Below are 13684 nucleotides of genomic sequence, written 5' to 3'. Positions count from 1 at the left end.
CCAGCCAATGAGAGGCTGTCACAGCCCAGCCAATGAGACACTACCACAGCCCAGCCAATGAGAGACTGTCACAGCCCAGCCAATGAGACATTACCACAGCCCCAACCAATGAGAGACTGCCACAGCCCAGCCAATGAGACACTGCCACAGCCCAGCCAATGAGAGACCATCACAGCCCAGCCAGTGAGACACTGCCACAGCCCAGCCAATGAGAAACCACTATGCTTTGAACTCCCAGTTTCATCCAATGGACTTTCTGTTTACAACAGTCCCCTTGGCCCCCCTTTTCCTCCATAAAAGAGCTTCCCCTCCTTTGTCCGCTAGACTGAGTATAGTTTTGTCCTTCCTTGTTGTTTCTCAGTTGCAATTATTTGCTTTTCCCAAATAAACCCATTTTTCCTGGTAAAATAACCGGCAGTTTCATTTTTTTAAGGTTTTCAGTAGCCATTTTTTCCCATGAAATTATGTGTCACTTTTCTGTTACAAGATACGCCTCCCCATGAACACGGCTGGGTTCCTTCTGGGAAACACGTGCTCAGCCCCCACCACGTACCAGGCCCTCTGCGCTGGGCCCCATGGTCCCGCCCGGGCCTCTGTGGCCTGCCCCACAAGGGGACAGGAAGGAAGGGATGGTGTAGTTCGCTGTGGGGTGTGGGTGAAGCCAGGCTTCTCACCCCATGGGACCTGGAAGGACAGGAGAGCCACACCTCTTCTCAGAAACTGTTTTTAATCCTGTGGACACAGAGCGTCATGGAACTGACCGGTTCCTCTCTCTGCTGGGGCTCAGGTGGGGCTGCCCTCAGCTGGTGTCCCCACCCAGGACAGGGGTCAGGGGCGGGACCTCAGCTCTAAGTTCCTTCTATTCTTCTCTGCCTAGTTTCCCTTAACCCCACTTTCTTACTCACTGTTTTCAAACCTTTCTCTATTAAGGTTTTCCCTGAAAGACACCCCAAGTACTCTCCAAAAGAAGTTAGGGCCCCAGGAACTGGAGTTAAACAAATCAAACACAGTCCCCTACCTGCACTGTCCAGCCCCATCCTTTACCTATCCTTCTTGGTCCTTGAGATCCCAGATTTTCTGAGGATCTCAGGGCATCCAAAGCTCACCGTCTTGTGTGGGACACAAGGACACTCATCAGCAATCTCGTGTGACCAGACCTGTAATCAGGCAGCCCCAGCACCTGTGGGAACCCAGAGGAGTACCCAGCTCAGCTCAGTGGTCAGAGAGGGCTTCCTGGAGGTGATGCCTGGACTGATTCTTATGGACTGATAAGAGTTGACCAGACAGAGAAGAGGGAAGCCTTTCAGTGGAGCGATGGGACCTGTGTCCTGAGGTGGGAGGCAGTGGGGTGGAAACAGGACTGGCAGGTGAAGGGGATGAGGAGGGAACATTTGGAGAGCCATGACACTGAGGCCCGAGGCAAAGGGGTTGCCCCCCAGGGGAATTAGTTATGCTGCTCCTCAGGAATACAGCCAGCCCTTTCCCTCCCTGCCCTCCATGATGGTGACAAATGTCATTTCCCTGTGACTAGCATGCCCTGGTGACACCCCGAGCTGTCACAGCTCCTCCACCACACCCTTGCTCCTGGATCCCTCAGAAAGTATTTAATGAGCACCAACTATATGCCAAGCATTGTTTTGGGGGCTATAAATGCAACAAAGAGGATACATGTCCCTCTCCTCACAGAGCTTGCAGTCTGGTGGAGGAGCAGGGGTTACACATGCGTGTGCACACGCACACACATGCGCAAATGCACACACGAAGGTATGTGTGGTCAGCGGGGTCAGGAAGGGTGAGGGCATGAGGAGAGATTATGATGGGGGTGGGCAGTCCTGCAGAGCTTCTCTGGGGAAAGCAGCAGTGAGCTGAGATCTGCAAGAACAGGGCACTGCCAGGTGAAGGATGAGGCCAGACAGTCCAAGGAAGGGAGCAGATGGCTGTGACTGTCCAGGTGAGGGGGCGCTTAGGCCAGGGCCCCACAAGGAGCTGGGTATAAGTGGAAGGATTTGGAAGCAGGACAGATATGTGAAAGGCCAGGGAGGGAGGCCCTCAGAAGGATTCACGGGTGTCAGAGAGAGAGAGCAATGGCATAGCTGGAGGCACGATTTCTGGAGCTGGGAGGAGGTGGGAGATGCTGAGGACCAAGGTCAGTTTGGAGCCTGTAGTTGAGGTACTTGGGGCTCCAGGGCTATCACAGAGTCAGAGGTTGTATCAGTCAGGGTTCTCCAGAAAGACTGAACGAATGGAGATGGATGGATGGATGGATGGGTCAATGGATGGATGCTGGGATGGATGGATGATGGATGGATGGATGGATGGATGGATGGACGGATGGATGATGGATGGATGGAAGGATGAATGGATGGATGGGTGGGTGGGTGGATGGATGGATGATGGATAGATGGATGGATGGATGGATGGATGGATGGATGAACAGATGGGTGGGTGGACAGATGGATGATGGATGGATGGATGAATGGGTTATAGGATGGATGGATGGATGGATGGATGGATGGATGGATGGACAGATGGGTGGGTGGATGGATGGACAGATGGATGGGTCAGTAGAAGGATGGTACTAGGGACCACAGCTTGGCTGAGTTGACTCATGAAACTGACCATCACAGAAGTGGGTGTGTGTGCATTTGCCTGGGGAGGGACGAAGGGCACAGGGAGGAGGGGGTGTCCTGAGTCCCTCCAAGAGGGGGTCAGGGAGGGAGAAGCCAGTGATGGGGACTGGGAGGAGCGAGAGCAGGAGACAATGGAGTGTTCAGGAAAGGTGGCTGGTGTGGGACCTGCAGACATAGCAGATCCACTAGCAGCAGTGACTTGTCCACTGGACAGAGCCCCAGGGGGATCCTCGGTGTGTGGCTGAGACTGGCTGGGTGGGGGTGGGAGGTGGTTTTTGAGTGAACGGGAGGTGAGGCAGTGCGGACAGCGAGTATAGACGCTTCTTCTGAGAAACATGACTAGGAGGATGATGTGGTGACAGGAAGGTTAGTGTGGGGGCACTGTTTCGCTTTGGTGTGTACTATGAAGATATCAGAACGTGCATCTTTCAGTATTCCTCCAGCCGGTGGCGTTTGGCATTGCCATCGAACCAGTCCTGTGTCTGCTCGCAGCAGCTTGGTCAGAGCCCCCCAAAAATTCTAGTGGCGAGTGTCCTGTGCTGGTCATTGGAGGGATCCGCATCTGGGCTCAGCCAGGCCTGTCCTCGTGGGTGACTTCTGCACATCGCTTAGCCTTGGCGACCCAAGGCCCCTCGCGTGTAACACTGCGTAGTGCTCAGTGTCGAGGCTGGAAAGGGCTGCTGGGGCCAGAGGCGGTGAGGGCAAAGCACTCGGTAACCCTGCAGGAGGTGAGGCAATGACTAGTCTGCCTCAAACCCGCCCTTTCAAAGCCCGCGCTCCAGCGTTAAGAGCCGATGAGTGTCTGGTTTGATGGGCCTGGGACTCAGCGGTGATGTGGGACCAGAGGCTTGGAGGTGTTGCGTGAGGCTTCAGAATGGAGCCTTCCATGGCCCAGAACGAGAGCTGGTCTCCTGTCTGGGAGGGCTGCCCCGGCATCCCCTGCGTGTCCAGGTGCCCACCTTGGCATCAGCAAGCTGGGAACGCAGCGGACGCTGGCCCGCTGGGACCTGGCTCCCAGGGTGACCTCGTTCCTCTGAGTCCCAGTTTTCTCGTCTCCCACTAGGAGGCCTTAGACCCGAAGCTCTCCTCCCAGGTGCTCATGGGGCTTGACGTGGGGCTAGAGGGAACCCCCCAAAGAAATGCTCAAGTCTCAACCCTCAGGAGCCTCGAGGAGAGCTTGTTAGGGAAGACAGTCTTCATGGGTGTGACTAGAGGAGGCCGTGCTGGAGTTGGGCCCTAAACCCAAGTACTAGGGTCCTTACAGGAAGAGGAGGGGCACACAGGGAGGTGAGACTGGAGTGGGGCAGCCACAGCCCAGGGGTGCCAAGGATCACTGGGAGCCCCCAGGAATTGGGAAAACCAAAGGAAGGACCCTCCCTGGGAGTGGGGAGCCCCTCAGACATCTGGCCTCCAGGACCCTGGGAGGACAAATCTCTGTTGTTTATTTATTTATTTTTTAAAGATTCATTTATTTATTTCAGGGGGAGCGAGGAGGGTGCACACACATGACTAGGGGGAGGGGCAGAGGGAGAGAATCTCAAGCAGACTCCCTCCCAGCTGAGCTCGGAGCCTGACCTGGGGCTTGATCTTAGGACCCCAAGATCACGACCTGAGCTGAGATCACGAGTCGGATGCTTCACCGACTGAGCTGCCCAGCACCCCGAAATTTCTGTTGTTGAAATGGCTACTTTGTGGTGCTTTGTTACACAGCCACAGGGTCGGCGCTTTCTGTCTGCAAACCAGCCGGCTCTTCCCCAGCACAGGACCCCCTGCCTCTGAGCTCGCTCTTCTCTCTCTCCCTCTCCCTCTCTCCTGGCTCTCCTCGTCTGTCTCTGCTGCATGAGCACACGATTTAACTAAAAAAAGGGCTTTTTGACTGGCAGGTCTTGCACGGAGTCATTTCCAGAATCAGGCCCATGTCTCCTACTTCTGTCCATCACCACGACCAGCCAGCTCGAGACTGTTCCATGACAGCTGAACACTGCCCAGGCCACCAAAACACTCAGAGTGAACGGGGCAGATGGAAGTGTGGGATGACGTGCCGCTGCGGACGGGCAGGGTGCCTGTGACCCACCCCAGCACACGTCCCCTTGCCACCTGCCCAGGGGACTCAGGTGAGCTGCAGGTGTGCAATGGCGGGGTCAGGCTGGCCGGTCCAGGTGTGTGGATGTGCATTAGAGAGAGCAAGGCACCAGGATGTGAGTCACATGGTATTTTTACTCTGGGTTTCAAATGGCATGCTTTTAAATTATTGAGTGGTCAGAAAGAGCCCACAATGAAATCATATTTCATTTGTTTCCCCACTTGGCTGTGAAGGAAATCAATTTTCGGGCTGTATTTGGAGGTGGAGGAAGGTCAGAGAACCCTACAGTGTTGGCGCGAGCATGGCTGGAGGGGCCCCATGGTCATCCATGGCCACCGGACGTGGTCCTCTCCCACGGCTTGTGACTTTGACTGGGGGGTTTCTGCACAGTTGGGTTTTCAGGGTAACACCTTTCTAGACCAGGCCCCTGGGGAGCCCGGCCACCTCATGCTGCTCTCTGCGGAAGCAACTTGTGGGAAGCCTGAGCAGACCCAGGGCGAGCTCGGGTGTGTTGGGCGGGGTCTCAGGGGAATATGACCTCTTTTCCTTCCCATATGTTGAGTGAGAGGTGGCTAGGGGACCACGTGGGGAATATGTTGATTCCATAGGTCAGTGGCTATTCTCCTCTGTGCTGAAGACCCCAGGATGTTCTGTAGACCTTGAAATGCTCAGGACACCCCAGGTTGCTCTGGAGACCCTGGGATGTGCTGGACACCCCAGGATGACCTAGTCTCGCCTGGCAGGCCTGATGTCTGGTTCAGGAGCCAGATAGGAACCACATGGCAAGACTGGGGAGTGATGTGGCAGTGACCGGCAAGGCCATGGGAGCAGAAGTGGCCCCTGGCTTAGTCAGGGGCCTCCTCCAAGGAGGGAATTTCCACTGAAGTCTGGAGGGTGAGGCTGTGCTATCCAGGTGAGGGTGGGAGCATTCCCAGCAGCCCTGGGGACAACGGGCCTGGCACGGCTCGGATCCGGAGGGGTAGGTCCCTCTGGCCGTGCACCCCATCCTTGGCCCACGGTGCTCAGCCTGGTCACTTGGCCTCCCCAGTGCCTCTTAGCTGTGATGCCAGACCCGGGGCACGGCGCCAGAGCCCACAGCCTCCTCAAAAGGGCCTGGATGTGCATCCCAGCTCTTCCACTTGGGAATAGTTGGCAGTCAGGTAATCTAAAGCCTCAGCTTCCCTGTCTACAAAATGGGGATGATGATGGGTTCGCTGGCACTGAGCTGTCCCAGGTCCTGACTGCTCGCCCACCTGGCTTGGCCCTGGGCATTCTCCAGGGGCAGTTTCCACTGACCTTTGGCTCCCAGCACCTGAGCATAAGGCCGGCCCCCTGGGGGTGAGACAAAACCCCTCCATCCGGGCTCTTCTGCTCGATAGGAGTAGCCCCCTGGCCCATGGGTTGCTGGCCCCTCTCCCTCCCAGCCCCTCCTGGGCTGGCGTCAAGAAACGCAACCAAAAGCTCTACCTGACCCAGTCTGCTGAGGTCAGCACTGCCACCTGGCCGTGCCAGACCCGCCCCACCGCGCAACGTTCTGTACTTCCCAAGGCCTTCGTGCTTCACAAAAAGGCAATACACATTCTCAGGACAAATGCCTCTAATTTTGAAGCAACCTGTAGGCCCGTGGAATAGTGACAGGTGCCCATGCTTGTCCCGGGAGCATTTATCATGAAAAGACCCCTTCCCCAGAGGCTCTTACCGTCCCCTCCTGGCCCCCGTGCAACCTGGCACCTGCCTGGCTTGGTCATCTTAGCCCAATGACACCGCCATCCCCCTTCGAGCGCCACCACAAAGCAGCATCCACACCCAAGAGCCTCCCGACCCCAGGGCGGCCGTGGCAGCGCCCAGCGCCCACCTCCCAGACCTCGTCCACAGGGGTCCTGGAAAGTTGAACCCTTTCTGCACTTCCCGTGTGAGGCCTGGCCAGACTCTGTCCCCTTTCCAAGCCTCTAGGGTAGAAGACCACAGCCCTGCTTCAAGGGTCATGGAAGGATTAAACCAAATGGACCGTGTGAGTTCCGAGGTGGGACTGATGGGGCAAAGGCGTCCTTGGCAAGAGTGGGCATGGAGCTGGGCAGGGAGGCAGTGCCTAGGGCCACTGCCTGGGGCGCCCTCCTCTGAGGGGTTTGAAGGGATCCCCCCCAATGAAATGTTGAGGTGGGAAGGGCCCCCAAGGAGCACGTGAGGCCCCTACATTGCCTGCCGAGGGTGGGGGCAGGAAGGCATCCCTCTGTCTGCGGGCGGTGTGAGCCTGGCAGGAGGAGGGTGGGGGGAGGAGGGCCAGCTCCCACCACTTTATGGCTCCTTCTGCATCCACACCCACCCAGGCCCAGCTGTCCCTGAATGTACATACTTTTAATACGTAGCAGAGGGTCTTGGTTTGACTGTTAGTCTGTCTGGGACCTCCTTGTGTCGAGGAGCCCCTTGGAGGCCCTCTGACACCCCCTCCCTCAGGGCCTCAGGTGGCAGCATTTTCTACAGTGAATCACGTGACTTGAGAAACAAATTCTTGTTTTCTTCACTAGAACAGTGATCAGTACACTAAAGGTGTCCAATCAGTGTGGATGGACGGGGCGCCTGGGGGACTCAGATGGTGAAGCGTCTGCCTTCAGCTCAGGTCGTCATCTCCGTGTCCTAGGATCAAGCCGCATGTCAGGCTCCTGGTTCAGCAGGGGGTCTGCTTCTCCCTCTCCCTCTTCCCCTGCTCCTCATGCTCTCTCTCTCTGACTCAAACGAATGAATAAAATCTTTGTAAAAAATGTGAATGGATAGATGGACGGACAGGTAGATGGATGATGGATGGTGAACGGATGGATGGATATAAGAAATACACATGAAAAAAGAAAACAGTCTTTGGGGGGAAGTGAGGGCACGAACCTCTCCCAGGTCTGTTTTACTAACAATAACGATAACGACAATCATTTATGGAGCCCTGGCTTTTTGCCAGGCACGTGTATTACTCCGTTACCCTTTAACAAGTCCTACTTGGGTTGAGACTGCTTTGAAGGATAAGGAAAATGAAGCACAGAGAGGGCAGGCAAATTGCCTGAGGTCACACCTGGTTCACAGCACTGGGGATGAGAACCAAAGTCTGGGTCAACCAGCGTCCGCGGGTGCTGTGCAGGAGGAAAGGGACACACGAGCAGGCCTGCCCCAGGGAGAGCTCCCCTTGCTCAGGGACCCGCTCAGCGAGGGCAGAGGGTTGGTGGCATAGCTACAGGACCTAGGTCAAGCCCCCTCCCTGTATTGCTAACTTGCTGGGTGACTCTGGGAAGGACCACTTTGAGCCTTAGGCTCTGCCCTCATGAAACAATGTGCCAGAATCACAGGACCCTGAGGTCCTTCCAGGTTGAGAACTGCTGTGACTCCCCTGTTGCTGCTCTGTTGGACAGCGGCTGCTCAGAGAGGGGAGGCCAGCTCCATGGGGAGGCCTGGGGTGGCCACACAGCAGGCTGAGCTCTAGGACCAGCCAGGAGCCGGGCCACGCATGTCCACCCTCTGACTCACGGGAGCAAGTGCCTATCCACACTGTGGTTTTTCCCACAGCCAACTGGTGCGATGGTGGCCTCCCTGCCATCCTGACCAGGCTCTGTGGGGGAAATCATACGCTTCCAGGAGGCTCTTAGGAGCCTTTAGAGACACAGGGGCAGGGGTGGGGAGGGTGGGACGAGGCTGATGCTTCTGCCAGGGAAGAAGCAGGACTGGGGGACTTGGCAGAGAGCTCCCTGAGGAGGGTGAGCGGTGGCAGGCATGCTCCCACCCTCTCTCCTTCCTCCATCCTTCTCTCCCTTCATTCAACAGGTGTGTGCAGAGTGCCCATCGTAAAAGGCCACGTGCGAGGCACTGAGAATCTTACTAATAAAGGCAGGATAATGTCAAAGACGTTTACTGATCTCCACTCTGAGCAGCGCACGACATGCTCAAACCAGTGTCATCCTCACAACTGCCCTAAAAAGGTGGGAACGCTGTCCAGCTGGATGCTGAACACAGGCAGAGTTAGGCACCTTGCACCAGCAGGTGAAGCCAGGCTCCCCACCAGGTGGGCAGCCCCCCCGGGCCTCCACCCCTGCTGGCCTGCAGCTGCCGTAACCAAGACCAACAACCCAAATGTAATGCTCTCAGCCCCTGGTAGCTCCTCCACTCAGCTTCCGCCCTGATGCCCACATAGGGGAAGGGTCTTGCTCCAGGTCGCACTGACAGGGCAAGCTGGGTCAGGAAGAAGACACCGGATCCTTTCTAGTGCTCCTTCCATCACAGTGCACTTATGTTCTGGGAGAAAGTCCCGGGTGGGCAGGGATTAGAGCCTGTTGCTGCAGACCTAGCCACCCTGCCAGGCTAGGGTGTGTGCGGCGGGCACTGACTGGCCTGGCCTATGGCTGATTCTGCGGGATTGGGCTGTTCCCTGAGCCCCCGTCTGGGGTAGGTGGATGCCGCTGAGGGCAGGTTAGAATATCGGCTCCTGCATCGGTATTCCATTTAGAGTCCGTATTTCCAGCGGTCAGCATCTCTCAAGAGCCTTGGCCCAAGCCAAATGTCCTCCTGCCACCTCGGCCCGCCACACCAGGTCCCTCCTGAATGCTAGCCCCAGTCCAGCCTGAACCCCAAAGTCCCCTTTTGTCACTACCACGCACCAGCGGGTTCCACCTGCTCCCCCTGATTTCCTGACGCCCAACCCTAGTCTTTCCCTCTCCTGTACCAAGACCCCGCCCTGTGCTGGGCGCCTGACATCACAGAGGGCAGCAGGTGACAGCAGGGCGCTGGGGCCCCAGGACTGCCATGGGGTAGGACGCACCCCCGTCCTCGGGCGCCAGACAGTGCAGCGCGCCGGGAGCCGGCGACCTGGTGTTCTAGACTGGGAGTCAGGAGCCCAGCGCCAAAATCCCAGCCCGCGCCTCGCCCAGCCTCAGTTTCCCTGTCTGCAAACTAGGGAAGGTGGGGGGGTGGTCCAGACGGTCTTCGGGCCCCTTGCAGCTCCACGACACAAGAAGAGCTACACCAAGCTTCCGTCCCTGGGTCTCCCTCCGCGCCACTCCCGGGATCCCGAAAGCCGCTGCCAGCCAGAACGCCAGCCAGGCCGCGAAGGCAGCCCTGAAGAGACAAATCAAGCGGCTGAGGGAGGAGGCAGCGGCGTCGCCTGCCTGCGCGTGCGTGGGGCGCGCTGCCTGCCGGGACTTGTAGTCCATCCATGCGGCAGCTGAGCGACGAAGGCGGAGCGGCAGGGGTGCTACGCCTACACTTCCCAGGGTGCGTCCCGCCCGCGGTGCGGCGGGGGCGGGGCGGGGCGGGCAGAGCTGCGCTTAGGGGCGGGGCCGGAGGGGGCGGGGCCGGCGGGGCGGGGCCGGCTCGCCGGGGGGCTGCGGCGGCTCTGCGGGCGGGCGCGGACCTTGCCCAGGGCCGGCCGACCGGCGGGCCGGCTGGCGATCGCGCGGGTGCGGCACCTGCGGACAGGAGCGTCCGGCTGCAGCAGCGCCGGACCGCCCGCTTCCCAGCTACCGCTGAGATGAGTGCAGGTGAGTGTGGGGACCGAGGGACCGGCACGTCCCTGAGCTGGATCGCCGCGCAGCAAGAGCTGTAGAGGCATTCTGGGGCTGCACCTGCAGCGCAAGGGAAGTCACCCAGTGCTGTACCCAACTTTTACCCCAGGGTCTTGCAAACCCTAGGGGCCTGTCCGCAGCCCTCTGCCCCTGAGCCCGGGGTGCGTGCAGTTCTGCAGCGCGGGCTGGGGACCCCCTTCCCACCGCGTCGGCCAGGATGGCTGCGCTTGGCTGTCTGGAAGGCGCCACTTTTTTTGCTTCTCACGAGTCCCGGGTCGCTGCAGGTCGCAGAAGGCGACCGGTATGGGTGAGGGGCGCAGGGCCGCCATAGACCCTGCTACGGAGAGGTGTGATCACACGGGGGGCTTTGCTGCAGGGGGCTCCGCCCTTGCGCGGCTCTCGCTCCGCCTGAGCGGGGGGGGGGGGGCGGCGTCAGGCCAACCCCTGGCGCCCTGGGTTCGCCTGCTGTAGATTTGGGGGCCCAGAGCCCGCAGGTGTGTGCGGCCCGCCCCATCTCCCTCCAGTCAGCATCTCTCCGCCTCCCCCCTCCCCCGCGCATCCCCACTGCTGCCTCCCGCCGCACCCACCGGATCTGACAGCCTCTGTGCGGGCCCTGGAAAATCCCACGGCGTCACAAGCCAGCCGCGCCTATTGCGCTTGGGGAAACTGAGACCAACAGCAGGGAGGCCTTGGCATGAAAAGTCTGATGCGCGACCGGCCGGAGGAGCCCGGTTTTGAGAGTCTCCTGTGGCCCCGCACTGAGCCGAGGGTTAGTCCCTACATTCCCCGTCAGGGAGGGGCTGACACCCCATTTTTCAGGGTGCTACCAAGGCTCACCAGGCTTGAGTCACTTGCTCAGCTCATGCAGCGGGGTGGGGATTTGAACCTGGTGCTCCCTGACTCCTGTGATCTTTCCTCTGAGCCTGTCTGGCCACAGACTGCAGTATGGCCCTTGGCCATGGTGCAGAAAAAAGTCTGGACAAGCTGGGGGAAAATCGGACTGGGGTGGGGGGTAGTGTGCATTTGGTGAGTGCTTGCTCCCTGCTCTGGGTTTAGGGGGGCTGTTTCCAGGGACCCATCTCACCGGGGAAATCGTCCCCTCCCCCTCCAACCTGGGAAGGAGGGACCACACTGGCCGTGGGCGTTGGGAGAGTGGCTGAGAGCAAATGGCAGGCAGCGGGAGGCAGAATTCTCTAGAAAAGGATTTCTGAAATGGCCAGCCTCTTATCTGGAGGTGGCTGGGGAGCAGGGCACCCTGAGACCTGGCAGAACCTCCAGACACGTTTATCTAATGGCAGGTGAGGATAATGGCAGGGTGCACACAGGGTAATTCTAGGCTTTCTGTGATCATAATTGTTACCTCTGGTCGCCCCTGTAATCAGGGGGAGCCCTGGAAGGAGCACTGGCATTTGTGGTTGTCCTGGGAGAAGGGCTATGTGGGCACTGGGGTCTGTTGGGGTAGTGGCCTGATTCGAACGAGCAAGGGGCCTGGGGTTTGCACCATACTGTCTGCCTGGTGGCAAATTGCGATCTGGCAAATGGTGGCAACTTCCTGAGCTCGGCTTCCTGACGTGTGAAAGCAGTGCTGTGGACGGTGAGATTCGAGTGGGAAACTGCACACATAGTAGGTCCTCAGTGGCTTGTGATGGTCACTGCCGGAGGGTCACGCTCCCCTCAGTCTCCGTGAGTTAGCTCAGCCCTTCGGAACTGCCAGTTAGCCTGCTCCCCGTCTTCCTGCAGCTCCTGCCCCGATGCGTCCCCAGGCTACCCCGCAGTGGGGGAGAGCGTGGCCCCAGTGCCCGGCTCCCGGCTCTCGCGTCTGGCCATTGGGCATGTCTGGCGGGCCAGGGGCTTCTGTCATCAAGGAGGGCGGGTCCCCTGACGCTCCCGCCAAGAAGACTTACACTGTCTGGGAACTTGGTGCCAGCCGGTGTGGGCGGGCATCATCTGGTCCAGTGTCCAGCTGCCCACATGGGCCCTCGGGTCAAAGCCTGAGGCAACCTGTAAACCTCCCCGGGTTGGAGGCTCCCCTCTCCTTCATGCTGCCAGGCTGAGCCATGGCTTCCTTCAGTCAGGTGACCCATGGCGCCTTTGAGACGGCCTGGTGTGGCCTCAGGGCCTCACGTATTTGCCTACTTGTTTTGTGGCTCATTGATTTCGGGTGGCCAGGGAAATTGTCAGAAGTGGCATTCTGTGTCAGGCCTAGATCCAAATCCAGTGCACTCCCTATGGGTTCCCTGTGCCTCAGTTTCCCCACTGTATGGAGGGAATGCCCTTAGCTCTCTGCCTGCAGCCCTGGCCCATGCGTATGGGACCTAGTAGATGAGGTCTGTGGCGGTGGCCTCATAACGTGACAATCCCTGGAGTCACAACAGGCAAGGTGGGGCCGAAGAGGGGACCTGAGCTGGGAGGGGCTCCAGGGCCAGTTCTGCCCCCATTGGTGCCAGGTCCTTGAGCAAGCCCCATGTTCTCTCTGGGCCTAGATGCCATCCCCGGTGGCTGCACCCTGGCAGATGGGAGCCCTCCAGGTGGTCAGAGGCTCCCGGCGGGCTGTGCTGGTCGGCCAGGGTCGGGTAAGAAAGCACCACGGGCAGGATGGCTTAAACCACAGACGTTTATTCTCTCACTGCTGGAGGCCGAAGTCCAAGTTCAAGGTGTGGGCTGGGTTGGTTCCCGCTGCCGCCTTCCTTCTTCTTTTTTTTAAAGATTTTATTTATTTATTTGACAGAGAGAGAGAGACAGCCAGTGAGGGAGGGAACACAGGCAGGGGGAGTGGGGGAGGAAGAAGCAGGTTCCCAGCGGAGGAGCCTGATGTGGGGCTCGATCCTAGGACCCTGGAATCAGGCCCTGAGCCGAAGGAAGACGCCCAATGATTGAGCCACCCAGGCGCCCCTGCCACCTTCCTTCTTGACTCGTAGATGGCTGTCTTCTCTCTGTGTCCACAGGGCTTTCCTTAAGTATATGCGTGTCCAAATTTCCTCCTCTTGTAAGGACACCAGTCATATTTAATTAGGACCACCTGCCTGGCCTCGTTTTACCTTACTTACTCTGTGAAGTCCCCCTATCCAAATACAGTCACATTCTGAGGTCCTAGCGGTTAGGACTTCAGCGGGACGTAATTCAGCCCATAACGGGGGCAGGACCAGGTGGAGAGCCCGGGGGGCTGGCTCAGCCGTCTTGTGCTCACGGCTGCCAGGTTAGGATTCCGGAGCTGGAAGGGACCTAGAAGATGCTGCCATCCAAACCCACTCCCATGCACAGAGGGGAAACTGAGGCCCAGAGAAGGAAAAGCCACTGTCCAGGCTCCAGGAGAGAGTGTGGCAGAGCCAGGACCTGAGCCCCAGTCCCCGAGCCCCAGTCCCCTACTCTGGTTGGCACAGCCCTGGGTCTCTGAAACAGAGACCCGTCTCTTCACCTAACCCAAGTGTGGACAAGGA

At 58.7% G+C, this 13684-nt stretch overlaps 1 protein-coding gene across 1 annotated transcript in view; it reads left to right on the top strand.

Moving 5' to 3' along the window:
- The first annotated feature begins 10041 nt into the window (after positions 1-10041).
- The window catches only part of ABLIM2 (actin binding LIM protein family member 2), a 147372-nt gene continuing 143729 nt past the window's right edge, over positions 10042-13684 (top strand). The window contains 1 exon segment of the mRNA XM_087864312.1: positions 10042-10223. Coding sequence (XP_087720438.1) covers positions 10214-10223 — 10 coding nt within the window. The 5' untranslated portion in view covers positions 10042-10213.

Source organism: Ursus americanus, chromosome 8 (assembly GCF_024610735.1).
Source record: "Ursus americanus isolate L20-20 chromosome 8, mUrsAme1.1.p, whole genome shotgun sequence".
NCBI lineage: Eukaryota > Metazoa > Chordata > Mammalia > Carnivora > Ursidae > Ursus > Ursus americanus.
Note: the sequence above shows the minus strand (reverse complement) of the source record. Positions and strands in the feature narration are given on the sequence as shown.